Consider the following 27283-nt stretch of genomic DNA (forward strand, 5'->3'; position numbering starts at 1 on the left):
GCCCATCGGCAGCCACCCGGCACAGATTCGGCCCCACTGTCCGTCCCACGGCAGCTTTGTCAATAAAGTTTTTCGCAAGGACGTGGAAAAACCGGAAGGAGGCTGCGTTGCCCAGAGTTAGTTCTGGCAACTTCCCGGAGGGAAAACGAGTTTCGCGAGATTTGGTAACCTTCAGGCCACCGACTCGCAGCTGGGCAGGTGCTATCGCGAGATTTGGCGGGCGGAGGAGGAGCTGTCGCAGGCAGCCGCCTCACAGCGATGGCGGCCGAGCAGGGCCGGCAGCGGCTGCGGCTCCGGCTCTGGCCGGACACGACAGTGGTGGCGGTAGCGGCGGGCGGCGGGGGCCTGTGACCGGGAGCCGCCCCGGACCCGGGCACCATGAGCCAAGGCCCCCCCCCAGGGGAGAGCAGCGAGCCCGAGGCGAAGGTCCTCCATACCAAGCGGCTTTACCGGTGAGTGGCCGGGGCGTGCGTGCGGCCGCCGGGGGAAGTGGGCGCCGCGGGGGCGGGACCGCGGCGGGCGGGGACGGGGTGCGGTGGGAGCGGGAGGGCGCGGCCGGGCGGCAAGCGGGGTCCGCGCGGTGGCGGGCCGGGGCGAGGCGAGGGCGGAGGGCGGCCGGGCGGCGGGGGGCGCACGTGGAGGAGGGCCTTGGCCGGGATCCTGAGGCGGGCCCCGAGCTCTGCAGGCCGCGGAGGTGAGGATGCGGTCGCCGGCGGGGAGAACCTGGAAGGGAGAGGCGCTCCGAGTCCCCCAGGTCGCAGAGGGGAGCGCCCCGTATTACAGCCCGGAGAGCCGAGCGCTCCATGTGACCTTGGGTCTCGCTCTCCACATCCTGGAGGGGTCAGGCTTCGTCTGGATACGCTCTGAAGTCTCTCTGGCTCCAGTTGTGGGGAATTTGAATGAAAAGAGAGGCTGAAGACGAGTCGTGTTGGCCTGGAAGGGCCACGAAGGGCATTGAGCCCGGAGCGTTCCCTAGGTCATGGGCGCCTATTTCAGGGCACCTGGGCACTCCCGCTCTTGAGCCCTGCCTCCTCACAGCCTCATGACTACTGCAGTCCCTGGCCAGGCAGCTTCCATTCCTGGTTTCTGGTTTCCGCAGCACCACTCACTGTCCTGCAGGTCCTGTCTTCACCCCTCATCTTGAGGCCCCTATGCGCTCTCTCACCGGGGTTGGAGGATTTTTTATGCGGGGCTCCTGGACAGTGGGCTCTGGAACTGGGGCAGAGTGGGGTGAAGCATGAGACCAAGCTGAGGTTGCTGCTTTCCAGTAACTGGTAGGTTTTGAGTTTTTCATTTAGCTCAGGCTCTGTAGAACAGAGCCCTCAGAGCAGTGGGCCCCATTTTGGTAGTGAAAGAGTCAAGAGCATGTTGTCTTTTCCTCCCTGGAGTAGGCATCCTGCCGGCTTGGCCTTTGTAAGTAAGAGGCAGAGGGGAGTATAGGCTCTTCCAAAAATAGAAAAGTGATCCAATCCAGCAGCCCCTGGGCGCCTACTGTAGGCTGCCCCAAGCCATCTCAGGGATCCTGAGAAGTCAGCTGTAAGTGGCATGTATGCCTCATCACACTGCCGAATGTCAAGACTGCCTGTCAGTGTGGGCCCTGTCTTGTACTTGTCTCTAGATTTTCATAATGGCCCTGGTTGTCCTTCTAATCCTTCTCAGGGCTAGTTCTTTCTAAACCCACTACCCTCACGGGACTGATGGTCTTTTTTTTATTTTTATTTTTATTTTTTATTTTTTTTAATTTATGATAGTCACAGAGAGAGAGAGAGAGGCAGAGACACAGGCAGAGGGAGAAGCAGGCTCCATGCACCGGGAGCCCGATGTGGGATTCGATCCCGGGTCTCCAGGATCGCGCCCTGGGCCAAAGGCAGGCGCCAGACCGCTGCGCCACCCAGGGATCCCCGGGACTGATGGTCTTAAAGTGATTTGTGTGCACGTGGATACCTCTGCCTGTGACTGTATGTTCTTGGCTTTGAGCAAGGCAGAAACGTAGGGCAGGCAGCAGGTCTCCATTTTTATTGTTTATTAAAGCAGTGGTGATTGTTGGAAGGAACTGGGGAAGGAAGGTCTGATTTCTCTGCCCAAGATAAATGTGTTTTTATTTATTTATTTATTTTTAAAATTTTTAAAAAAATTTATTTATGATAGTCATACACACAGAGAGAGAGAGAGGGAGGCAGAGACATAGGCAGAGGGGGAAGTAGGCTCCATGCACCGGGAGCCTGACGTGGGACTCGATCCCAGGTCTCCAGGATCGCGCCCTGGGCCAAAGGCAGGCGCTAAACCGCTATGCCACCCAGGGATCCCCTATTTATTTATTTTTTTAAAAGACTTTATTTATTCTTGAGAGAGAGAGAGAGAGAGAGAGAGAGGGGCAGAGACACAGGCAGAGGGAGATGCAGGCTCCACGCGGGGAACCCAACGTGGGACTCAATCCCGGTCTCCAGGATCAGGCCCCGGCCAAAGGCAGGCACTAAACTGCTGAACCACCAGGGCTGCCCGATAAATGTGTTTTTATTTATATTTATATTTATATTTATATTTATATTTATATTTATATTTATTTATTTATTTATCTATTCATTCATTCATTCATTCATTCATTCATTTTAAAGATTTTATTTATTCATTCATGAGAGACAGAGAGAGAGAGGCAGGCTCCATGCAGGGAGCCTAATGTGGAACTCGATCCTGGGTCTCCAGGATCATGCCCTGGGCCGAAGGCAGGCCAAACTGCTGAGCCACCCAGGGATCCCCTAAATGTGTTTTTAGACTATGAAACTGTTACTAATAGCTTCATTAAATTTGGGAAATTCCCACAATCCGTTTACAGAAATGAGATTCTGAAATGTTTTAAGCCCCTCAGAAGAAAAGGCAGCAGTAGAAGGGGTGCTAGAAGGGCCACAAACACCAATTAATTAGGCCGATTAACTGTTTAAAAAAACATGTTTTTTGGGGTGCCTGTCTGGCTCAGGAGAGCATGCCACTCTTTTTTTTTTTTTTTTTTTAAGATTTTATTTATTTATTCATGATAGTCACACAGAGAGAGACAGAGAGGCGGAGACACAGGCAGAGGGAGAAGCAGGCTCCATGCAGGGAGCCCGACGTGGGATTCGATCTCGGGTCTCCAGGATCGCGCCCTGGGCCAAAGGCAGGCGCCAAACCGCTGCGCCACCCAGGGATCCCGAGCATGCAACTCTTGATCTCAGGGTCATGAGTTCAAGCCCCACGTTGGGTTTAAAGATTACTTAAAAAAAAAAAAAAATTGCAATTAGAACTTCCTAGGAAGAAAAAAAAAAAGAACTTCCTAGAGTAATGGTTATTAACCTTTTTTGGATTCAGAACTAAGGAGAGCTCTGGAACTGGTCCATAGAGATGTATGCACGCACTTCTGAGATCTGTCCACGGTACAGAAGTTAAAAAGCCCTGCCCTGGGGAACTAAGCTGACATAGAGTAAAATCACTGATGGCTGTCAGACGGCCCTGGCATTGAGGGTCAGGCTGGCTGAAAGGCAGCCTAGAAGGCATCTGGAGAAATGATAAGCTCTCAGCATTGCCTGTGAGAAGGCCTGGATTACCATCCTACCCCCTCATCTGGGTGCTGGTGGTCACTTTGCCCCATCCGGGCAGCTTTTGCCAGTATACCACCTGAGCCTCCGCAGGTGCTAACCTGCCGTGGCCCACTTTCCCTGACCCAGGAGCCCATGTCTCAGTATTCTGAAACAATCAGATTGTTTTGGGAATCATCACTCCTCGCCCCCTCCTCCCCCACCTTCTTTTGGTTGCTTTTGTGTGCAGAGATATGTCTAAGCTTACTGTTCTCACAGCTGCTGTCTTCCTCTGGATTTTACCTTCTGGAGATGACACGTACCTCTGGCACTTCTTAGCCATCCATTGTAGTTTCCTTGGCTTTTTCTCTTTAGTGTCTGGAGTCTCCCCAGATGGAGACTAATACTTGAATACTCCACGTGTACAAGGTACCTTTATGAGTGCTTTGTGTATTAGCTAATTTAATCCTCACAAAATAGGTGATATAATTACTCCCTTTTTTTTTTTCTTTAAAGATTTTATTTATTTATTCATGAAAGACAGAGAGGCAGAGACACAGGCAGAGGGAGAAGCAGGCTCCATGCAGGGAGCCCAGTGCGGGACTTGTTCCCAGGTCTCTGGGATCAGGCCCTGGGCCAAAGGCAGGCACCCAACCGCTGAGCCACCCAGGCATCCCTATTACTCCTATTTTGTAGATGGGAAAACTGGGACATAAGGAAGTTAGATATTTTGCCCAGGACCCAGAGCCTCTCATATCAAAGAATCTGGAAGACCTTGTGACTACGCTGTACACAACTCAGGACCACCCCTGCCTCTCCCCCACCCCCTGCCCTATTTCCCCCATACTCCACTAATTCAGAAGTAGAATTTATGCTAGGAATGCCTTTCCTTTTTTTTTTTTTTTCTACATTTATTTATGATAGTCACAGAGAGAGAGAGAGAGAGGCAGAGACACAGGCAGAGGGAGAAGCAGGCTCCATGCACCGGGAGCCCGACGTGGGATTCGATCCAGGGTCTCCCGGATCGCGCCCTGGGCCAAAGGCAGGCGCCAAACCGCTGCGCCACCCAGGGATCCCAGAATGCCTTTCCTTTATGCCAGAGACCATAAACCCTTGTGCAGTAATTAATTCATGTCACTGTTATTTGTTGAAGGCTGCCATATGCCAGGGCCACATGGAAGTTCTTCTGTCCTATTCTCTGAGGCAGCTGCCCTTCCTGCCCCATTTTTAGGGACGGGGCAACTGAGGCTTGGAGAGCGTAGATAATTTGCCCGAAGTTACAGACTTAGACACACCAGGGGGCCAAAGCCTGGATTTCTGGCATCAAGGTGGAGGCTCTTTCCATTAAGAGAGTCTAGCTTATATACAAGCTTTCTCTGCCGTGACACTGTGGACATCTGAGGCGGGTTATTCATTGTGGTGGACTGTCCTGGGTATTGTGGGGTGTCAGGCAGCACTCACTAAATGCCAGTAGCAATTCTCCTTACCCCTCTCAAACCCCTGCCACAAGTAGTGACAATCAAATGTCCCCTGGGGTTGGGGGCTCTTCATCTGGAGGGAGACTGTGTTCATCTTGTCTTGTGCAGCTCAGCCTGTAGCCTTCCCGTTCCCTGCCCCTAATTCTGTAGCTTCTCCTCTGGGATCAGTGCCTATTCCCCCACTGCCCCCTGCCCCGGCCTAAACATATGCATGACTCAGGGGCTGTTTGCTTGTATTTCCCTCCAGGGCTGTGGTGGAGGCTGTGCATCGACTCGACCTCATCCTTTGCAACAAAACCGCTTATCAAGAAGTGTTTAAACCAGAGAACATTAGCCTGAGGAACAAGTAAGCTGGAGACTCTAAACCACAGATCTTTACAGTTTCTCTACCCTTCAAACCCTGTCACATATAGACACATATTCTCTCTTACCTCCTGTACTCATGGTACAATAATGGGCTGTGAACTCTGGCTTTCCTAAGAGATGAAATGGGGACTCCTTGCTCTCTCTGCAGCTTCTGCATCTAACAGACTGGTGCCATGTGAATGGCATTGGAGTTAGGGGAGCTGGCCATGCTACGTAATGACAGGAAAGAAAAGTGGGATTAAAAGGCAGGAATAAGGAGAGAAGTGTATAGAGAAAAAAGATTATTGAAGCTTTTACTGCTCCTGCCTTTGTCCTTTGGGGCTCCCTCTGCTTTCCAGGACTGTTGTTTGTCCCAGGTTATGCAGACTGACCCTGGATTCTCCTGGGAAGTACAGGAATTTGTCGGTTGGGGTATTGGCAGATGCCTCCTTGCCCCATCAAGGCTGGTGAGTCTTTGGTGCTCCCCTGTACCCTCAGGCTGCGTGAGCTCTGCGTCAAGCTTATGTTCCTGCACCCAGTAGACTATGGGAGAAAGGCTGAGGAGCTGCTGTGGAGAAAGGTGTACTACGAAGTTATTCAGCTTATCAAGACGAATAAGAAGGTAAGGCGAGGTCCTTGAATTTTTTTTTTTTTTTTTTTTGATGTCCTTGATTTTGAGAAGAAATGTGTCTAAAGAGGGAAGCTAAGAAAGGAAGAAACAACTAGGAAAGTAGGCCAGGGCATGGTTGGAGTTAGAGGAGCCAAGGAGAAGCAAGGAGGGAGGAACAGGTCAGAGAGGTGGGTCTAAGGCTGTGTGGATAACTCGTGAGTGAGAGGAGATGTGGATGGAGTACCAGAGCCAAGAACAGAAGTTCATTTCCTCGTGAGAGGAACCGTGTTAGGGTGGGGGAACCGTCCTCTGAGCTTACTGCTTAGTAGCCGCTCTCCTTTCCCAATGCCCAGCACATCCACAGCCGGAGCACCTTGGAATGTGCCTACAGGACGCACCTGGTTGCTGGGATTGGCTTCTACCAGCATCTGCTGCTCTACATCCAGTCCCACTACCAGCTGGAGCTTCAGTGCTGCATCGACTGGACCCATGTTACTGATCCCCTCATAGGTCAGTGAAATCTGAAAGATGGGTTTGAGGAGCAAGTGGGCTTGAGGAGCAAGGAGGCTGGCCACCTTCTTCCAGGTTCATATAGCTTGTGACCTAGCCAGGCAGAGAGGATTCTAGCAAGACTTCTGGAAGGTCCATAGACTTTGGGTTTATCCAGACAAGCACATGAGGTAGGGTGAAGATCTGAAGGAAAGAACAGTATCTGTTGGTTGGGACTGTAGATTGAGGAGGAGTCGGAGGGAGGGATGGAATGATCGAGAGCAGATCTGGCACTAGAGAATGGTATCAGTAGCATTTGTTTTCTTGTAGTTAAATTTGGTTAGCACTGTTTTTTCTTCTTTTAAGTTTTTATTTATTTACATAATTTCTTTTTTTTTTTTTTTAAAGATTTTATTTATTCATGAGAGAGGGAGAGAGGCAGAAACACAGGCAGGGGGAGAAGCAGGCTCCATGCAGGGAGCCCGATGCCGGACTTGATCCCAGGTCTCCAGGATCATGCCCTGAGCTGAAGGCAGATACTCAACCACTGAGCCACCCAGATGTCCCTATTTACATAATTTCTGTGCTCAACATGGGGCTGCAACTCAAGACCCCAAGATCAGGAGCTGCCCACTCCCCTGACTGAACTAGCCGGGTGCCCCCAGCATTGTTTCTTTTAATTTCAGAGATGGTTTCTTGGTTTATTTTGCAAGTATTGAAAGTTTTAGAAATCTTTGGGGATTATGGACATTCCTTCACAATAGCTTTGGTCTCCATGTGGCTGCCTGAGGTGCCAGTGGCTGTAGTTGACCTCCTTCCCTCCTTGTCTGAGCCCCTGGCCCCTCATGCTCCTTACCTTCCCTCATCTGAGCCCTCACCCTTGCCAGACCTCTGGGACCGAGCTTGTATCTGTGCCACCAGAAGGCGTTCTCTGGTGAGAAGCACAGCACTGCATTTGGTGCATTTACAAAACTTTGTTTACAAACAACATTTCAGGGGCACCTGGGTGGCTCAGTGGTTGAGTGTCTGCCTTTGGCTCAGGTCCCCAGGATCCTGGGATCAAGTCTTGCATCAGGCTCCCAGCATGGAAGCTGCTTCTCCCTCTGCCTATGTCTTTGCCTGTTTCTTTGTGTCTTTCATGAATAAGTAAATAATCTTAAAAAAACCCACAAAAAAGCCCCCAAAAATGTGACCAAAGACTGCCCTCATAGACTTTATACATATGGCCAGAGAAGGCCATACCCCCTCCCAAAAAAAGTGAAGAACCCTTATTTCAAAGAATCAGTTCCCCAAACTCAATTTTTCTCCTCATTGGTATTTTCTCATCCAGCCAACTAAGACATACTTATAAAAAACACTACGAGGGGCTTTTCAGGATGTGAATCGCATAGCCAGCTCAGTGGATGTGAGGTGGTGTGGACAAGACGATGTGCTCTGGAGCCAGTCTGCCTTTTAAGTCCTGGCTGTGCTACTTACCTGCTGCATGACATTCTCCTTAACAGTCAGGTGGGAGTAGTCAGAGTGACTCCCTATGGGGTTGCTGTGAGGATCTGTTAAGTTGACACCGAACAACACTTAGACCAGTACCTGACGTGGGGAAGCTGTCTCCCAAAGAGCTTAGGCTCTCTTAACTGAGGTTGCAAAGCTGCTTGGTTGAAGGGAGAGCTGAGAGCTCAGCACATTGGTCTCTGGCCACGCTGGTCCTCAGCAGGCATGGCATGCTCACCTGTCTTCTTCATGGGTAGATTCTCATAGGCAGCCTTCTCTGCAGGCCTCCTCTCCCAGGTGGAAGCCAGGAGCACCTACCTTGGTCTCTTCATTCATAGTCTATTCTTCCTATCTATCTATTCTATCCTAGGTTTCCCTTCTCTACCCAAACATTTCACCATTATGTGGGGAGCTTCTACGTAAGGCACCCAAGGCTGTCCTGTCACTTGAGCTCCTCTTCCTCCTTTCTAGAAGCCTTCCTATGATGACCCATAGGAGTCATGTTCACACTTTCAAGTCACCTTCACCCATCCCCTGCAGTGCCTTTCTCTCCTGTGAATGACTGCTACCTGTGAGCCTCTGTCTCTACTTGTGTCCTGGATGCGTGTTTTTTTTCTGCCCCATAACACAGTGTTTCAGGATGAGCCATGGATTCCTGATGTCCTTTCTCCACCTAGGAAAGGTGTTTCCCCATTGGTAGGGGGCTGGGGAATGGGCTTCTGAGTCTCTCTGTCTATTTTTCTCAGGATGCAAGAAGCCAGTGTCTGCGTCAGGGAAGGAGATGGACTGGGCACAGATGGCCTGCCACCGATGTCTCATGTACCTGGGGGATTTGTGTAAGGATCAGAACCTTTCATTTTCTGGTTTGGGCTCCAGGACAAGCAGTAAGCTGCTTCAGTTGTTGGTACCACCTGGTATGTGATGGGAGAGCGGGAGTAGTTTGGCCTCTGTAGCTTTTCCTCTCACTCAAATGATGTCCCCTCCTTACTGTTCCTCCATGTGCCAGCAAAGACCAGTGACTATGGAAGAAGGAAAATGAACTTTGAGAAAGTCTGGGTGATAACTTGGTGTCAAGAATGGATTAGGGAGATTTTAATTTGAAGATTTTCTCCTCCTTTGGGATTTGCTTTTCTGTTTATGGACTTCTAGAGGACTTGCAGTTAGGTCTCATGGAGGACTTCCTGCCTGACAAATGTTCCTCAGAATAGAGGAGTCCTCTTTTGCCTGCTGGCCCTTGCACGTCTGGTCCTGGTAGCACCTCTGGTCCTTTTGAGGCTGGTGGATGCCTCACCTTCTGTCTTCTGAGGCACCTTCCGTCCCCGCCCCCTGCGGTGCCATCTTGGGCAGTGTGCACAGAGATAGCCAGCTGCTTCATGTGAGACTGACCAGGTGTTCTCAGTAATGTCTTCACTTCAGAGCCGAGCAGCTGTATTCTAGAACCCAATACCAGAGGTCTTCCCAAGTAGTTTGTTGCAGATCCCCTGCATTAGGAAGAGATAAGTAGGAGCCTATTTCAAAACACTAAATATTCTTCACATGTTGAAGCTGCCAGCAAGGAAGAGAGAGTTGAACAATTTGCCCATAGTCATGCAGAGTTAAGATTGTGCCAGAGGCCCAAGCAGTATACCTCCTAGCTTAGGTATCTTCCCAGACTCTTGCTACAACTCCACATGGTGGACTCCCAGATGAGGGGAGGCTTTTTTGAAACACGACATCATCAAGCTTCCTCTCTCCTCTCTCCTGCAGCACGATATCAGAATGAATTAGCTGGCGTAGACACTGAGCTGCTAGCTGAGAGATTTTACTACCAAGCCCTGTCTGTAGCTCCCCAGATCGGTAAGTGGCACCCCTGCTCGGGACTCCCTACACAGCAGCTTTTTCCAGGAGGAAGACAACGTTAAGAGGGCAAGCAGACTGCACTGGCTTCCCTGGATCCTCCCCATGCTCAGTCCCGTGGTTGTGCGTACCCCTTTGGAACACACGCTCAAAACAAATGCAGAGTCTTGACGTAAGAAGGAGGGAGGCAGAGGGGAAAAGAGAAGGCAGCTCCCCTGTCCCTGGGGTCTCTGTAGAAGGAAGAAATTATCCTTCAGTTCTCTGCACAGGAAGCAGAGTGGGAGAACAGATGAGGCGCCATCACAAGAAGAGTTGGGGGTTAGCTTAGCTCCTAGCAGGAGAGCTCAGGGCTGAGAGGCCTTGCTGAGATAGAGGAGATGGCTCCATGGCATTCTGACAGAGAAGAGCCCCAGCTGCCATTGAAGGAATAGCACCCATTGGTGCTAAACTCCCTGGTAGGCCAGGGTGGAATCCGCTGATAAGAAGTGAGTCTGTAGTCAGTTTCCTGGGAAAATAGGGTTACGGTGCTCATTGCTGGAAACACAGGCGTCAGCTGCAGACCTCGCTGTTCTCCCCACAAATGTCCTAGTGCTTAGCAGGGGTTGCTCGTGGCAGCTTTGGATTAGTACTGTGGCTGCACGCTGCATGACCTCTCTCCCTCCAGGAATGCCCTTTAACCAGCTGGGCACCCTTGCAGGCAGCAAGTACTACAACGTGGAAGCCATGTACTGTTACCTGCGCTGGTGAGTGTCTTCCGGCTCTTTTCCCAGCCAGCTTTTGCGTCCGTGGGGCTCCTGCTTTGTTTTCTCTTTCCTGTCCCTTTCCTCGGCTCCAGGCTGAAACAAGGAGGCCAGGAGTGAGGGGTCCCTCCTGTCAGGGGCACCCTGATGCAGCCCTGCTGCTTGTTAAAGATCCACCTGGATTGGTAGGCACTCTGGCCGCCAACTGGCTGCCCGTTGTCTTGTGTAAAGGATTGCCATCTTGAAGAAGGAAATAAATGTGATGGAGTTGATAAAATCTTATCAAGGCGGCGGCTAAACCAGAACTGCAGAACTGTTGAGTCTCAGTGTCTCAAGGTGACCATGGTGATGGTGTGGGAGGACCAGCTGAACTGCAAGGTGGCTCCCTGCTTCCCTGGTGCTGACACTCCGCTCAGAATGAGAAACCTCAGTTTCAGGACAGCTGAAGCTGACTGGGCTAGGTCACCCAGTCCGTGAAGCCAAGTGCACGTGTGCCTGTTAGGCAGGCTGGGAACCACTGATTAGGTTATAGTTGGAAATGAGCTGCCTGGGCCCCAGCGGCTGCCACCTCATAGAGGCGGACGGCTCCACGAGAAGCCAGACATTTGCAGAAGACAATGCTGTGAATTAGGCTTCAAAGCAGAGGGAGTGGGGACGCCTGGGTGGCTCAGCGGTTGAGCGCCTGCCTTTGGCTCAGGTCGTAATCCTGGGATCCAGGTTCGAGTCTCGCATCGGGCTCCCTGCGAGGAGCCTGCTTCTCTCTCTGCCTGTGTTTCTGCCTCTCTCTCAGTCTGTGTCTCTCATGAATAAATAAATAAATCTTAAAAAAAGGAAAAACAAAATGTAGAGGGAGTAAACTGGTCTTCATAACTTTAGTGGTCACATGCTAAAGTGTAAAGTAAGATTCTGCCTTGTAATTCCATGTGCCGTGATCTGTGGTTCACCTGGCCCAGTAAACCTTTTCCCTTGAATCGGCACAGTGTTTTGCTCTTGCGGTGTCTGTCCCCTGCATTGGTACAGACTGGCCTCTGATGCTGTCGTTTCCATTCTTCAATATGGTTACCAGATTCACAGGCTTCCGTTGCCTCTTCTCCATTCCTCTCATGCCTTCCAGGGAATCCCCCCTTATTGATCCTTGGTCCCTCATCACACTCATGACCATGATTTAGGTCACTTCCAAAGAGGGTTCAGCATATTCAGGTTTGGAGGTACCTGCTGAGGCCCTGCCCCGCTGTGCTAAAGCATTCACATCTCATGTTCTTCATGTTCGTTGGTTAGGCATTTGAGTACGACTCATTTGGGCGGTTCAGTTCCCCCAGGGGCCATATCTAGAATCAATCACTGGTTCCAGCAGCCCTGGAGGGTTGGTATATCTGGAGCAAGGCTCATTTGGACCCCCTCCCACTCCACGTAGTCTTAGTCTTTTTTTCTTGAGAGACATGGATTGCTTACATGGTGGCTCAGTGCTCCCGACAGTGGATAATGACCTAAGAGATTTGTAAATAGAATCTGCCAGTCTCTTAAGGCCTGGGCCTAGAGATTGGCAGAGCCCCTTCTACAATATTCTGTTGGTCAGAGCAGTTGCACTGCGTATAGTCCTTTCCCCATGGTCTCTGATATAAGAGGAGACACAGAACCCACTTCTGAATGGAAGGAGCGTCAAAGAATTTCTAGCTATCTTTTAGTCATTATAAACGTGGTTTTTTTTTCTAATGTATTTTGCGTTTTGTAATGAAAAGAGTTTTTTTCCAGAAAAGACATTACAAACAGTACAATATACACTGTTGACATCATAGGCTGCAGCGAGGCAGGCTGGCTTGGACCCTGCTCTAGCGTGCATTAGCTGTGGGGCCTGGGCAGGATTCCTGCTCTTCCAAGCTCCTCCTCCTCGTCTGAATGTGAGGATAGTCTCAGGGTGCAGTGCCTGGCACTCAATGAGGCTCTCTGCACACACGGTATTCAAGGGAGTGTCATGTGGGTGACTGAAATTGTGTGTAAATGACCTCATATGAGGTCCCCTTGTTAAATGCTACTTGTTAACTGCTTTAGGACAAAGATAGCCTAGTGTATTTCAGGGATGGTGCCTAACTTACGTGCGTAACAGAGGAAGAGTAATTATCCAACCATAGGTACTAAGGAAGCAAAGGCATCATTTTTCCTGTGTTTTTTTTTTAAAGATTTATTTATTTATTTATGTGTTTATTTATTTATGATAGAGAGAGAGAGAGGCAGAGACACGGGCGGAGGGAGAAGCAGGCTCCATGCCGGGAGCCTGACGTGGGACTTGATCCTGGGACTCCAGGATTGCTCACTGGGCCAAAGGCAGGTGCCAAACTGTTGAACCACCCAGGGATCCCCAGTTTTTCCTGTGTTTATCTGGAAGTTGTGTCTGTGTGTTTTATCAGGAAAGATGGCCTTCACTTTGAGTCTGTACATGGAAGCAAAGCTGGGGCAGCATACATTTGCTAGAAGCATTGTTCCCTAAAGCTCCAGCAGAGCGCCATCCCTGCTCTGTAGCTTACCGCTGTGTTTCTTTCAGCATCCAGTCGGAAGTGTCCTTCGAGGGGGCCTATGGGAATCTCAAGCGGCTGTATGACAAGGCAGCCAAGATGTACCACCAGCTGAAGAAGTGTGAGACTCGGAAACTGTCTCCCAGCAAGAAGCGGTGAGTAGGGCCTATGGGGCTGAGAGGGCTCTGCAACTGGGGCGCTAGGACCAAAGGGACTCTGGAGCCATTTGCCATTTACCTTGGGTTCTTCTCCTTCCAGCTGTAAAGACATCAAGAGGTTGCTGGTAAACTTTATGTACCTTCAAAGCCTCCTGCAGCCCAGGAGCAGGTAAGTGGAAGAGGGCAGGCCCTTGCCCTGCATCCTGCGAGCCCTGTCCAGGGTGGCTTTCTCTGAAGTGTCCCTGGCTCCTTGTGCCTGCCGCAGGTGGCATCACTCACCTCCCTGTCACTCCTGCCCTTCTGCAGCCCGGTGGACTCAGAGCTGACCTCACTCTGCCAGTCAGTCCTGGAGGACTTCAATCTCTGCCTCTTCTACCTGCCATCCTCACCCAGCCTCAGCCTGGCCAGTGAGGGTGAAGAGGACTATGAAAGTGGCTATGCCTTCCTCCCAGACCTCCTCATCTTTCAGATGATCATCATTTGTCTCATGGGTGTGCATAGCTTGAAGAGAGCAGGTAACTCCCTGTGCCCTGCTTCCTGTCCCAGGATTCTGGGTTCCTCACTTCCCTTCCTGCAGCCCTTCCTTTGTGAACTTCCTCCCACAAAAAGTGCTTACACCATCTGTGTCACTGCTGGGCTCCTGATGAATGAACAAAGGCAACAGCATATCTCCGTGCCTCCCCCCGGCCTGCAGCAGATCCATGTTGGCCACAACCCAGGCAGACAGGGGCATCAGGATAGTTAGCTGATCTACACAGAATTCACATTTTGCTGTTGGGGGCAGTTAGGCAGTGCTGCAGACCTCTATGGCAGAGGCGCATGTGTGCAAGGTCAGGAGGGAGGGAGAGGCCGGGCTGGATGTGAGTGCTGGAGCTGTGAGGAAGAGCCTGTGTGGAGGCATCAGAACCAGGGAGGATGGCATGGGACAAGAGGGTATGCTCACCTGAGGACATGCAGAGTGAGCTGGCACATTGTAGATGACAAGATAACTGTGCAGAGACCTAAAAAATCTTTTTACTTAGAAGAAGCTTTGAGAAGTAGTTGGATCCTTGAAGAGGGGAAAACATGTGAGATGGGGCTGGAGCTAACAGCACCTGCTGCTCCTCTGAGCCCTGGCACCCTAACACCTGGCTTTCCTGGCTTTAGGGTCCAAACAGTACAGTGCAGCCATTGCCTTTACCCTGGCCCTCTTCTCCCACCTCGTCAACCATGTCAATATACGGCTGCAGGCTGAGCTGGAGGAGGGTGAGAATCCTGTGCCGGCGTTCCAGAGCGATGGCACAGGTGCAGGCATGGGGGGATGCGACTGTGGCAAGGTCAGCCTGGGGCCTGGTGTTTGAGGAAGGGGAGTACAGGTGTGGCTGGGGTGGTGTTGAAGAGCAGCTTCCAGCTTCTGGGCTCCAGGTTGTCCCTAGGTCCCACCTGACAGTTCTCTTTGCACAGATGAGCCCTTGGAGAAGGAGGAGGCGCCAGACCCTGAGCCCCCTCCTGCAGCACCTCAAGCAACTGAGGTCAGAAAGAGCCGGAAGTTCTCTCGCCTCTCCTGCCTCCGCCGCCGCCGCCACCCACCCAAAGCTGGAGATGACAGTGACCTGAGTGAAGGCTTTGAATCAGACTCGAGCCGTGACTCAGCCAGGGCTAGTGAGGGCTCAGACAGTGGCTCCGACAAGAGTCTCGAAGGTGGGGGAACAGCCTTTGATGCTGAGACAGACTCAGAAATGAACAGCCAAGAGTCCCGGTCAGACCTGGAAGACATTGAGGATGAGGAGGGTACTCGGTCCCCGGCCCTGGAGCCCCCTCGGCCCAGGTCGGAGGCTCCCGAGTCTCTCAATGGCCCACTGGGCCCCAGTGAGGCGAGCATTGCCAGCAATCTACAGGCCATGTCCACGCAGATGTTCCAGACCAAGCGCTGCTTCCGACTGGCGCCCACCTTCAGCAACCTGCTCCTCCAGCCTTCCACTGAGCCCCATACTGTAGCCAACCGCAGGTCATGTGTCAATGGAGATGCAGACAAGCCTTCGGAACCAGGTATCTGGGCTTCTCGTCGTCCCACTCTAGTCTGTGGTTCCCTGCCATCACCCGAGAGGTGGCTTTCCTGTCTCTGCAAGTGCCTCCATGTCCACCCTCACTGCCTTCCATGTGGTCTGGGTTTCCCCATTCCTGCCTGTGATCTTCCCCTTTTCACATCCTACCCTGCCCCGAAGGCATGGGGCTTCTGTCCGACACAACCACTGCCACTGTCCCTTATCTCACCAGGGCTCTGGGACACTAGAGGGACTGGCACCCACTAGGGCAGATGGGCAAGAGCGGGACCTCTCTCTTGAGGATATTTCCTGCACAGGTTAACAGCGGCCAAGCCTGTTCTCTGCTGAGCGCTGGGCTGGACTGTTTCCGGGTATTGTTGAACTTTCACGGCAGTCTTATGGAGGAAGAGTTCTCATCCCTCTTCTAAATGCTGCCCCTTGCCACCAGCCTGTCGCTTGGCTAGTTCTTCTTGTCCTTTGGTTTTCTCTTCAAAATCACATGGTCTGGGATTTTGCCAAGGTTAGATTTCTTTTTGGGGGGCTCTTGTAGCCTCTGCCCCCTCCACAGCTTCGAGGCCTTTCCCACTCAGGGGAAGTTGTCTATTGGCTTGTCTGTATGAGCCCGTGGAGGGCAGGATAGTCTTGTTTTTGGTCTTTCCTTGGATCCTCAGTACCTAACACCGTGCCTGTACTGGGTGGGACAAAAGAAGCACTGATGGGATAAAAGAAGCCAGGAAGCCAGTGTGCAGAGGTAGAGTGGCTCCATATTTGACCTGCTAGGTTGAAGAGCTAGGAGTTGAGGTTGTCTTTTTTTTTTTTCGTTTTTTAGGTTTAATGTATTTATTAGAGAGAGAGGGAGCGTGCAGGAGTTGAGGGAGGAGCAGAGAGGGAGGGAGAGGGAGAGAGAATCCCAAGCCCTCTCCTTGCTGAGCATGGAGCTCAAAATGGGGCTTGATCTCACTACCTTGAGATCATGACCTGAGCCAAAACCAAGAGTCAGACACTTAACAGAGTAAGCCACCCAGGCATCCCAGGGGTGGTTCTTTTATTTTTGTATGCTTTTTCTCCCTCCTCAGCAGCTCCCTTCTGATTGTCTGCCCTGCCTTCTGGCACAGAGTAGGGCCTTTATAAACACCGGTTGAAAATAGCTGTAGGCCACCCTCACAAGTTAGCTTGAATCAGAAAGAACCATATTGTTTTATTTTTTTATTTTTTAGTAGCCTCCATGCCCAGCATGGAGCCCAGCGCAGGGCTTGAACTAATGACCCTGAGATCAAGACCTGAGTTGAGATCAAGAGTTGGATGCCCAGCCGATTGAGCTACCCAGGCACCCCAGAAAGAATTTTATTTTATTTTATTTTATTTTTTTTAAGATTTTATTTATTTATTCATGAGCGAGAGGGAGAGGCAGAGACACCGGCAGAGGGAGAAGCAGGCTCCGTGCAGGGAGCCTGATGTGGGACTCGATTCCAGGACTCCAGGATCACGCGTTGGGCCGAAGGCAGGTGCCAAACCGCTGAGCCACCCAGGGATCCCCAAGAATTTTATTTTAAAAGGCACCAGTTTCTTGGCTTGAAAACAACCGGTTAACTGGCATAGAAAGATTAGGCAGGGGTATTTAATGAGTTCCCCATCTTTCACCTCAGAACTCTGCTCCAGAGTGCAGGCAGGGTGATTGTGCCCTCCAGCTTGGGGCCAAAGCCCAATGCCACGTGCCTGCTGTTCATCCCAGCTCTGTCTCCCACTCCCAGCCTCCGAGGAGGGCTCCGAGTCGGAGGGCAGTGAATCTAGTGGGCACTCCTGTCGGAATGAGCGCAGTGTCCAGGAGAAGCTGCAAGTCCTGGCAGCCGAAGGCCTGCTTCCTGCCGTGAAGGTCTTCCTGGACTGGCTGCGGGCCAACCCTGACCTCATCGTTGTGTGTGCACAGGTGCGGCTCTGGGTGTTGGGGGACACAGCCTTGGGGGTGCTGGGAGGCCCATCAGGTGGCTCCATCCCGACAAGTTACCGTCAGGTACCTGCTTTGGGTGGGCCCTTATGCTTTTTACAGGGAAAGGATTAGATGTGATCTCTGCACTCCAGGAGCCTGTGGCCTGGCCTGGGGTACACATTCTGTGAACCAGGAAAGCAAGAGCTGCTTATTCCACTTTGTGTCCCGCACACCAGGCATAATGCCTAACGTGAGGAGTGGGACTGATGAAGGCGTATGTGTGAGGGCCAGCCTCCATCCTGATCCCAGAGTCCAGAAGGAGGAGGGAGCACTACTGGTGCCAGGGAGACAGAGTCCAGGGCAGCTTGACCTCCAGACAAGGCTGAGGTGTTGGGGCAGGAGAGCAATGGAGGATGTGGTGTCAGGCTGGCGCTGCAGAGGCTGGTGGGGGTGGGGGCTTCTCTTCCCCTGGTTCAGTCTGTCCTGAGGGCTCTTCAGTTTTTATTCGGTGTCGCTTCATCCCAGGAGCACAGAGCTATGCTGTGAAGACCCCTCCCCTCTGGTCACCCTCTTTCTCAGATGAGAGTTGGGGTTAAGGCCAGGGACACCCTTGAGTGTGTGCTTATGTGTGCCAGCAGCTGGTAACTCACTATCCTTAGGGGAAGTGGGGTCGCAGCCCCACACAGATGTCCCAGGATGGGTACTTGTAGGCTGAATGGTGGGGGGAAGCTGTCTCCAGCGCTCTAGTTTTTCCTACTCTCAAGATTCAGAGTGTCCTTCCTTTGGCCTCATAGCTTCTCCCATGATCCTGCTGCTGGTGACACAGTGCAGCTGGGCCTATGGGCCCCCTTCATGCCTCAGGGGACCGGCTCCCATTTTTGCAGGTCTCCTGTGAGCACCCCCTTTGCCTCTTTTGTTAGTTTTTCTCTCTGATCCCTCTAGGCCTGTGGCCATAGACATCCCCCACTCCTCAGGTGTCATGCTTTACTTGTTCCCCGCCATACTGAAGGCGTCCCCTCTCCACAGAGCTCTCAAAGTCTGTGGAATCGCCTGTCTGTGTTGCTGAACCTGTTGCCAGCTGCTGGTGAGCTCCAAGAGTCTGGTGAGTGAGTCCGCAGCACTGCCTCTGCTTCCCCTCTCCCTCAGTGGCCCCATGAAGCCCATCCCCCTCCTCCATAACCCAGCCTAGGGGGAAGGAGGTTAATGGGACTCACTGCCCAGCTACCCTGACACACAGCAGCCATTGTGGTTTCTGTGTCTCCGGTTTCCTCCAACACTGCCCCACTGTGGGCAGGTGGCCTGGCTGGCCAGGGAGTGTGCTCCCTGGGGAGGGCAGTGGGGCGGGCAGAAGTGGGGTGAGGGGAGCCTGGGAGCCAGCCTCAGGCACTGAGCATCCACCTCGGCCTCCAGAGCTTACCCCTCCTGCCACCTACAGCTGAACGTGCCCACCTTTCCCCACCTCTGGCCATACCTGAGAGGTGTGCATGTCCTCCAGAGCTCTCCTGGTGTCCTTCTTGAGCCGTGTGGGATGGCCCTCCCTGTGTGTTCAGCTCCCTGTTCTCCAAAGGAAAGGGCTCTGTCTCTCTGGGGGCTCCCACAGGACAGGTGGTCTCACCTGTCTTCTCCCCAGGCCTGGCCCTGTGTCCCGAGGTCCAGGACCTACTTGAAGGTTGTGAACTGCCTGACCTGCCCTCCAGTCTGCTGCTCCCAGAGGACACGGCCCTTCGTAACCTGCCTCCCCTCCGGGCTGCCCATAGACGCTTCAACTTTGACACAGACCGGCCCCTGCTTAACGCCTTAGAGGAGGTGAGGATGGTATTTCTGATGCCACAGGCTCCATGATTAGGCTGGCCCAGCAGCAGAGCAGGTGGCAGACAGGCACCAGACAGGCAGTGTGTCCCAAGGCTGGGCTGGAGGGCTTCCCTCCGGGGCTGTTGCCCTTTGCTCTCCTCCTCACAGGATGCTCATCTGTAGGCACCTTGTTGTAGGATAGGCCTTCCTCCATAATGTCCACCTTCTGCAGGGGGTGATATGGGGAGCTGTTATCATGCTCTTTCCCACTCTGCCCAGCATGGTGTGAGCTGGACAGGAAGCTGTCAGAGAGAGAGAGCTGGAAGGGAAAGTGCTACCCTCTAGGTAAGTCCCCTTTGCGTCTGCATCAGTGCGCAGGCTGTCTGGGGACGGCAGGGCAAGCCAAGCACACATTCCTCCCAGCACCCTCGCCAGTGTGCACACAGGTCTCTTCTGTGCTCCTCTCCAGCTAGAGGACCTTGGATTTAGCTTGTTTCATGTTTTAGGGTTCTAGAGAAGATTTTTGTTTGGTGGGGAAGAATTGTTCTGCCAACCAAAAGAATAGTTTGGAAATGTTGATCTATTTCAGTTCCCTTGTTTTTACACGTGAGACTGAGAGGGAGGTGGCATTAGTGCCCAGCCCCGCTGGTTCGCCAGTCCTGCCTGCGATCTCCTTTCCTGGCCACCTGCGGCTTTGGGTCTCAACACCTCCTTCCCCCTCACAGACCAAAGGCCTTACCAAAGAGCCCCTGCTGCTGAGGCAGCGGTGCGCGTGGGCCAGGTGCGGTGCGGTGGGCAGGGTGGGTCTGACTGGCTCCTGTGTCCCCTCACAGTCAGTCGTGCGCATCTGCTGCATCCGCAGCTTTGGCCACTTCATCGCCCACCTGCAGGGCAGCATCCTGCAGTTCAGCGCAGAGGCTGGCATCTTTGTCAGTATCGCCCAGTCTGAGCAGGAGGGCGTGCTGCAGCAGGCCCAGGCGCAGTTCCGCATGGTGAGTCGTCTGCCCCCAACCCCCTGCTCCGCTCCTGCCCACCGGGCTCACTGCCACACCCGGGGCCCTTGATGGAAGAACATGGTGGGTGGGGGTTTGGGGACGGGCCTTGAGCGGTGCTTTGAGTAGAGGCAGCATGGCACCAAGCCTGTGTCCAGACTGCCTGGCTTGAGGGCCATCTCTGTGCCCTGCTTGTCTTAGCACGTTACTTGACCTTGCCAAGCCTTTTTCCGTACTAGTTATGTGGCACTGGCAGAGTTGGCTCTACAGGGTGGTTGTGACCATAGCATGACAGCACATCTCGGGCACCTGGCGTGCTCGGTAGGTGCACCTGGCCCTTTCTCTTCAGTGATGGAGACTGAGGGTGGAGTGAGTGGCAGTATCAGGGTATTACATGTGTGTCATGCAGGACCCTTCCCACCTCCAGGAGCCCCAAAGAGTAGGAAGTGTTTGAGTTCCCTCTTCCCCAGTGTCCACTCCCCAAACACTGAGAGTGTGCGCTATGCCAGACCCATCTGTACCATAGGCAGCGGACAAGGTAGCCCAGGTTCTGCGGTGGGGCCTGTCTGGCCCGGGGTGTGCTGTCTGCATTGGGCTGGGTGGCACTACATTTTGGCGGGTGGTGTGTGGCGCCGAAGCTCAGCCCACACTGTCTCAGCAAGCCTTGGGGCTTCCCAAGCCAGTCTCCTTCCAGCAGACGCGGGCCTTCCCACTTTTCTGAGCACCCTCTTCCTGCAGACATCTTGCTTGGGTGGGAAGGGCACAGGCTCCCCCAGAAACGCCCTTCTTTGCAGTCTTAAAAGCAAGTGCATTTTGTTAAAAAACAAATCTTTCGTATTAAGGTTTTTGTTGTTTTGTGGAGGAAAACACTAATTACAAAGATAATCGTGGGGAAATTACACAGCTTTTAAAAATGTTAGTTTTTGCAGGTATTTCCTTTAGTTTGAAACTCTAAGACTCTTCCAGGGGACAGGGGAGACCTGAAAGCCCCCATCACATGGTACTGGACACCAAGGTGACATCGCCTGCCGATGCCCCTATTCTGCCCCTATTCTGCCAAGAGGAAGATGTCCATCCTAAGGGCTTAGCCCTTAGCAGCAGCATGGCTGTCATCATAGTGACATCTGCCGTCATGTATCGAGAGCTCTCTATGCCAAACCTGGTTTGCCCATGACAGCTTATTCACCCTTGGGCACAGCTCTGGGAAGTGGGCACTTGCCCTCTCCTGCACTAGACGGGCACAGAGCCACCGAAGAGGTATGGGCTGTGGGATTGGGCAGGCTAGCTCTTCTAAGCTGCTGTGGGGCACAGTTGGTCTACAGGCCCCGTGGCTGCCGGGGGCCACTGCTCCTGCTCCAGGACGCTTCTGCCCTGGGGAGGGACCTGTCTTGCCTGTGGTCTCTTGGGTTTCTTGTGAGGAACACAGAGGCCCACGTCTCTGAGCTGCTAGACCAGTGATGCAGAGCCTGAGGTTGGTGTGGTTCTCTCTCTTCCTGGATCCAGATGGATGCCTACTCCCCCTGGCAGAGGGGCTTCACAATTCTAATTCCAACCTAAAAGGTCATTCCCTGGACTTGATTTCTGCAGTGACAGTGCTCCCTGCCCCTGCCAGTCTCCCAACGGGGCCTGTGAAGAAATGGCCTCAGGTTCTGCTCATGTGCCTCACTCTCCTTCCTGCACCCATGTTTCGCCAAGGGGACATTCTAGGCATTTTGGACAGGGCTGTTCTGTCGTGCAGGACTCTGCAGGGGCATAGGTGGATCTTGCACAGCTGTAGTAATTGTTACAATGAAGACAATAGGAAAGCTGCAGTACTATTAACCACGGACTTTATTCAAATGTCACTAGATTTTCCACTAATGTTTTTTTAATTTTTTTTAAAGACTTTATTTCTTTAATAGAGATAATGAGTAGGGGATGGGGGAGAGGGAGAGGGAGAACCAGATTCCCCGCTGAGGAAGGAACCTGAGGTGAGGCTTGATCCTGGGACCCCAGGATCACAGCCTGAACCAAAGGCAGACAGACACTCAACCCCTAAGCCACCTAGGTGCCCCAAGACTTCACCTACTGAGCCATCAAAGCACCCACTAATGTCTCTTTTCTTTCCCAGGCTCCCACGTTGTGTTGGATTGTGTGTCTCTTTGGTCTGTGATAGTTCCTCAGTCTTTTCCTTTCGTGACCTTGACACTTCTGAGGAGTATCTGGGCATTTAATTTGTAGGGTGTTGCTCCACCTGGCTTTGTCCAGACATGTCTTAGCCCCGTGTGTTCATGGTTAGGATGAGATTATACATTTGAGGTGAATGTTGTAAAGCACTGCTCTGAGGATGTCGCTTTGCTCATCAAAGAACCTACAGTGTTCCCCTCACCCTGGTCTTTAGGTCTCCATTCTTAACATCATCTTTAGACCATGTTAGGGAATTGGGGTGTCATCCAGAAGACAGCAAAAAACCATCAGGGCCACGATGGACACTAGATGGTATTTCCAAGATGGCTTTGGTTGCAGGCAGGGAAAGTGGCTTGGGATAGAGGCAGGGACCAGGGAAGAGGAAGTCATCATCGTCAAGATGGGAGGAAGCAGCTGAGACGGGCGGGGGGTGGGGGGCAACAGAGACAAAGGGGAGCAGAAGTATGTGAGCGATGCAGTTGCGATGCAAATGGCAGGACTGGGAAGCAGTAACTTTGGGAGCTGAGAGGGAACAGTCAGCCAGCTCAGCTTCCTCCCTGGGCAGACAGTAGCTGGTTTCCTGAGTCAGGGATCACCAGAAGATGGGCAGCAGGTTTTGAACAGAGGGGGCTCTCTGGGCTGGAGATGCTGATTTGGAGGAAGTTGGCAAGTGGATGGTGATAGAAGGTGGGGTGTGTGAGACAGCAGCCCTGTAGGGCGAGTGGGTCAGATGGAGCAGAGGGGCAGAGATGGAAGCCTGATATGTAGCCAGGCGCCGCCCTTTGTGGGGACCATGCACAGCTGGCTGCTCCCTCACGTGGGCACCTGGGCTGGCCAAAGCTTGGGTGTGTGGGTCCCAGAAGTCGATCTCCGCCAGGGGAGTGGTTTTTTCTCCCTAAAGCCTCCCTGTCCTTCACTTAGGAGCGAGAGAGCTGACTTCGTGTGAAGGCTTCTTGTTTCAGACCTTGGGAATTCCTGCTGGATGATGCTCTGTTAACAAGCTCTTGATCAGTGGGCAGGGGAGTACAGCCCTAGCTTCTGGTCCTAAGTTTAGCACGTGTTTCGTCTCCTAGGCTCAGGAAGAGGCCCGTCGGAACAGGCTGATGAGAGACATGGCCCAGTTGCGACTTCAGGTAGGTGGGTCGGGGCCCAGCTGCTCCTGTTCATGATCGGGGCATTGGCCAGACCCCATAGGCCCACCATCCCATCCAGCCGCTCCCTACTGTCTGTTCTGCCTCCCCTGCCCCATGTTCCATTGTGCCTGCCCCTGCCCCATCCTCCCCGCCAACCTCTGTTCCATTTCGCCCCTCCACGGCGACCTTTGTTTTAACCAGATCACCTCCCAGACCACCTTCTGCTCATTTCCGATCTGAGCCTTGAGGGCCCCTTTCTGCCCTCAATGCTGTCTCTTTCATCTCCCTTTGCTCCAAGACCCTTGGCACAAGGAGCACCCTGTCCCCCTTGGCAGCAGGAGATGCCCCACAAGAGCCCCCTTGGGTTCCATGCTTCCCACCTGGCTGCAGGGCCCACTCTGCCCTCTGTCCCCAGCTCGAGGTCTCTCAGCTGGAAGGGAGCCTGCAGCAGCCCAAGGCCCAGTCAGCAATGTCTCCCTACCTCGTCCCGGACACCCAGGCCCTCTGCCACCACCTCCCGGTCATCCGCCAGCTGGCCACCAGTGGCCGCTTCATTGTCATCATCCCAAGGACAGGTAGGCTTACTGCAGAGGTAGGGGGAAAGGGTGTGGCTAAGAGACTTCAGGCTTGAGATCAAGAGGCCCTAGGTAGGGGTGGGGGGGCAGTTTACACACAGTGGCCTTGGTCGCTGCCACCTTTGTGAAGCTCAGTCACCTCCTCTGTGCAATGCATGTGACAGTTTCTGTTTAAACTCACAAGATGGGAGAAAACAGGAGAGGAAAACCTAAGTGAACATGTGGTAAATTGCCAGGTACGTTGCTCACAGGCAGTCATACTCTGGAAGAGTGCGGGGAGCCCCGCAGGATCCTGCAGCGTGTACTAGATAGAGCTCAGCCACTTCCTGTGGAGCCTCAGGCCACAGCAGCGGGAGCTCACCTCTTTTGTCCTTCCCCACCCCCACCTTGTCTGCCAGTGATTGATGGCCTGGATTTGCTGAAGAAGGAACACCCAGGGGCCCGGGATGGGATCCGATACCTGGAGGCAGAGTTTAAGAAAGGAAACAGGTGAGTGTGGGCCTGACTGGGCCTCTTCTGAGCCCTGTGTCCCGCTCCTAGACAACAGATGCTTATTTGTTCTTTGGTCCCTGTGGGTCAGACACAGGCTTGCACTCCCTGCGTACTGCCTGGAGGGGGAGGTCCAGAGCCTTGATCATGGGCCAGGGTCTCAGGTGTGGATGGAGAGTAGTTAGAGGGGCTGGAGCCCTGTGGGGAGCATTGCCCAGCTGTCTCTTTGACTCTGGGCAGATCAGCATCACCGGGGAGATGGGAGCAGATCCCCCAGCTCTGGGCTTCTTTGTGGGAGATTTTCCTGTGTCTGGGTCTGCCCAGTGATCAAATCTACTAGGGTGGGAGTGCCTTCACCAGGCCAGCTCTCCCATTGCAGCCATCGGGGATTGGCAGGTGGCAGCATGTAGGTGCTCAGGCCAGCACAGGCCTTCCCTTCTGGGCGTTGGGGCTGGAAGAGCACCAGGCAGTGGGTGCAGAAGAGGGAGAAGCTGGCACCTTCCCCTGCTCCCCCACTGCATCTGCTCTGCTGGCCAGGAAGCTGCACAAAGCCTGCTTGTTCGGACCTTGTCTCCAGAAGCCCTGACTTGAAAAGCATCTGCTACTCCTCCTTCCCCAGCTCCTCCCCCTGGAGGAACCAAAGGATCGATGTTATCAGGAGGAAAAGCGAGCTGGGCTCACTGGCCAGGAAGTTCCTTTGAAATGGCTCCAAAGAGCTGTGATGGGAGAGGTGCCCCTACCCTGCCCATAAGACGGGGGCCCCCTCCCCTGGGCCACAGTGAGGTGCTTTGTGTAAGGTGCTGCCCTCCTCAACCCCCAACCCCCACCTGTACTCTGCTGCCTCCTCCTCCTCTGCAGGTACATTCGCTGCCAGAAAGAAGTAGGAAAGAGCTTCGAGCGGCATAAGCTGAAGAGGCAGGATGCAGATGCCTGGTAAAACTTGAGCCCCATGCTCCCAGAACCTCAGAGAGGCTGCCTACCTTGCTCCTCTGCAGGCACTCCCCAGGCCAGAGTTCTGCAGCAGAGAGCAGACCAGCCTGGGGCCTCACTTAGCCCACCAGGGGCCTCCTGCACGTGTCCCTGAAGAGGGAGTGAGAAGTGACCGCAGCCCTAGAATCCCTGTGGCCCTGAGATACTTGGGCTTGGTGTCCTCACTCCAAGTACCTTTGCCCAGTCCCCTGCAGGACACACCCTCCAGTACCAGCTTCCAGAACTACTGCCCCTGGCTGCCTGGTTTCTCCTGCTCTATCTCCTGGTCCCCTCCCTGTCCCCAGCTTCCCCTGTGCCCTGGGGCTCCTGGCATCCACGGTGTGCTTAATGCTGGAGGTTGGCCTACCTCCTCTTCCCTTCCAGGACGCTCTATAAGATCCTGGACAGCTGCAAACAGTTGACTTTGGCCCAGGGGGCAGGTGAGGAGGACCCAAGCGGCATGGTGACCATCGTCACAGGCTTTCCACTGGACAACCCCAGTGCGCTCTCAGGCCCCATGCAGGTAAGTCCAGGCAGTGGGGGACGGGGGTGAACCAGGGAGAGGTGCCAAAGCAGCCTCCCTCCTTAGACCACTCCTATAGTTGCTTTTCCTTCTTCCACCATCCCTTCCCCAGCCCCAGAATGGGTCCCAGAGTTTAGGAGGTCAGGCTCTCCCCCAACAGCCCCCCTCCCCCTTCCACAGGCAGCCCTGCAGGCCGCTACACATGCCAGTGTGGACATCAAGAATGTTCTGGACTTCTACAAGCAGTGGAAGGAGATTGGTTGAGATGGACCCCCCCCAGGCCCTGCAGTGGGGCTGCATCCAGATCTCTCCTGCCCTCCCTGGCAGCCAGGACCACCACCTGTAGTCACCCCACCACACACAGAAGCACGCACGCAGGAAGGAAGCCCAGCTGCACGCAGGCCGCAGGGAGGGCCCCAGGAGCTGCAGGGAAGGCCCCTAAACCCTTGGGAGGGCGGGTCCCCCTGTTGCGAAGATGACATCAGGAGAGTGAGGGAAGTGCTTGGAGCAGGAGAGGCATGTGGGCCCCCCACCCACCCACCTGCCTCAGTGCCCCCACCCCCACCCCCCCACCGCTGCTGTCCCCATGGGCAGGTGGCCGGCATGGCATGGGAGTCTGTCTCATTGGAGCAGTGTGTGGACCTCTGAGGGGAAGGGACAGAAGGGCCCCTCTTTCTCCCAAGACACGGCGGTGGGTGCTAGGGGAAGAACTGGGTACCAGAAGACGTCTGGGTGGTCCTCTGCAGTCCCTTCCCTTCGAGGACCTCCCATCGTCCTCTCCATGCAGGTGGGACAGCTCTGGAGCCTTGGGGACTCTGGAAGGAGAGGGCCTGGGAGTGGGGCCAGGGTGTGACCCCTCCTGCTGCCCCACTTGTGCTTTCTGTCTCCAGTCTCCATCTGCCCAGCTCAGTGAGCCCAGCCATCAATGGCCATCTGGCCCACGTGCCAGCCAGGGTTCCTGTACCCACAGCCCCATGGCCATGGTACCTGGAAGAGAAGGGGGTACAGTGTGAGGCCAGCAGCCCCCTCCCTGGGGGAGGCCTGCATTGAGGTGGGCAGCAAAAAGGAGAGCCCCTGAGAGCTGCCCCATCAGGGGTCTGCTGTCCCTGTGGGGCTGAGCATGGGGCAAGCTTGGGCAAGTGGCAAGGGGAACAAGCCGAGATCATGAATAGCTCAGGGCAGTGGGCAGAGTGGCCGGCGCAGGCGCTTTGGGGGGCTCTGGCCAGGAAGCCTCAGCCCCTTACCCTAGGGCTGGCCAGGAGCTCAGCCAGGGGGCCGGGGTTCCTGGCTCTGATGCCCCCTTCCTCAGCATTAGCCTGGCTTCCCAGGCTGTTCTTGGAGAAGAGTGAGCTTCCTGCCTCCTTCCTCTAAGACAGTCTGGGACAACCTGGGGCGGGGTGGGGTGACCCCCATGCCCAGTCCATGGCAGAGACTGAGACTAAAGCATCACTTAATAAAGACCCCTCGAAGCCCACTCCCTGTCTCCTGGTGC

At 53.8% G+C, this 27283-nt stretch overlaps 1 protein-coding gene across 2 annotated transcripts; it reads left to right on the forward strand.

Moving 5' to 3' along the window:
- Positions 1 to 210: 210 nt before the first annotated feature.
- SMG5 (SMG5 nonsense mediated mRNA decay factor) lies at positions 211 to 27265 on the forward strand. 2 transcript variants are annotated; one of them, XM_055323915.1, is made up of 22 exons: positions 211 to 452; positions 5274 to 5372; positions 5870 to 5993; positions 6335 to 6491; positions 8705 to 8794; positions 9705 to 9794; positions 10459 to 10537; positions 13074 to 13199; positions 13303 to 13371; positions 13509 to 13717; positions 14349 to 14486; positions 14646 to 15230; positions 16978 to 17153; positions 18180 to 18255; positions 18784 to 18959; positions 19778 to 19936; positions 23176 to 23235; positions 23651 to 23810; positions 24209 to 24299; positions 25158 to 25232; positions 25653 to 25791; positions 25972 to 27265. In XM_055323915.1, exons 1-22 carry the CDS (start codon positions 379 to 381, stop codon positions 26053 to 26055), a joined length of 3036 nt encoding a protein of 1011 aa, XP_055179890.1. In that variant the 5' UTR covers positions 211 to 378; the 3' UTR covers positions 26056 to 27265. The 2 variants fall into 2 exon arrangements, with proteins under 2 accessions (XP_055179890.1, XP_055179891.1); XM_055323916.1 differs by having other exon boundaries at positions 14349 to 14447.
- Positions 27266 to 27283: the final 18 nt, after the last annotated feature.

This window comes from Nyctereutes procyonoides, unplaced genomic scaffold (genome assembly GCF_905146905.1).
Source record: "Nyctereutes procyonoides isolate TBG_1078 unplaced genomic scaffold, NYPRO_anot_genome, whole genome shotgun sequence".
NCBI lineage: Eukaryota > Metazoa > Chordata > Mammalia > Carnivora > Canidae > Nyctereutes > Nyctereutes procyonoides.

Excerpts from the sequence above, each read along its gene's own strand:
- SMG5 (XM_055323915.1), top strand. The coding sequence starts at position 379 with ATGAGCCAAGGCCCCCCCCCAGGGGAGAGCAGCGAGCCCGAGGCGAAG. Across the intron at positions 6,492-8,704 it reads TGTTACTGATCCCCTCATAG|GATGCAAGAAGCCAGTGTCT; the intron begins GTCAGTGAAATC and ends TATTTTTCTCAG. Across the intron at positions 25,233-25,652 it reads AGGCAGGATGCAGATGCCTG|GACGCTCTATAAGATCCTGG; the intron begins GTAAAACTTGAG and ends CTTCCCTTCCAG.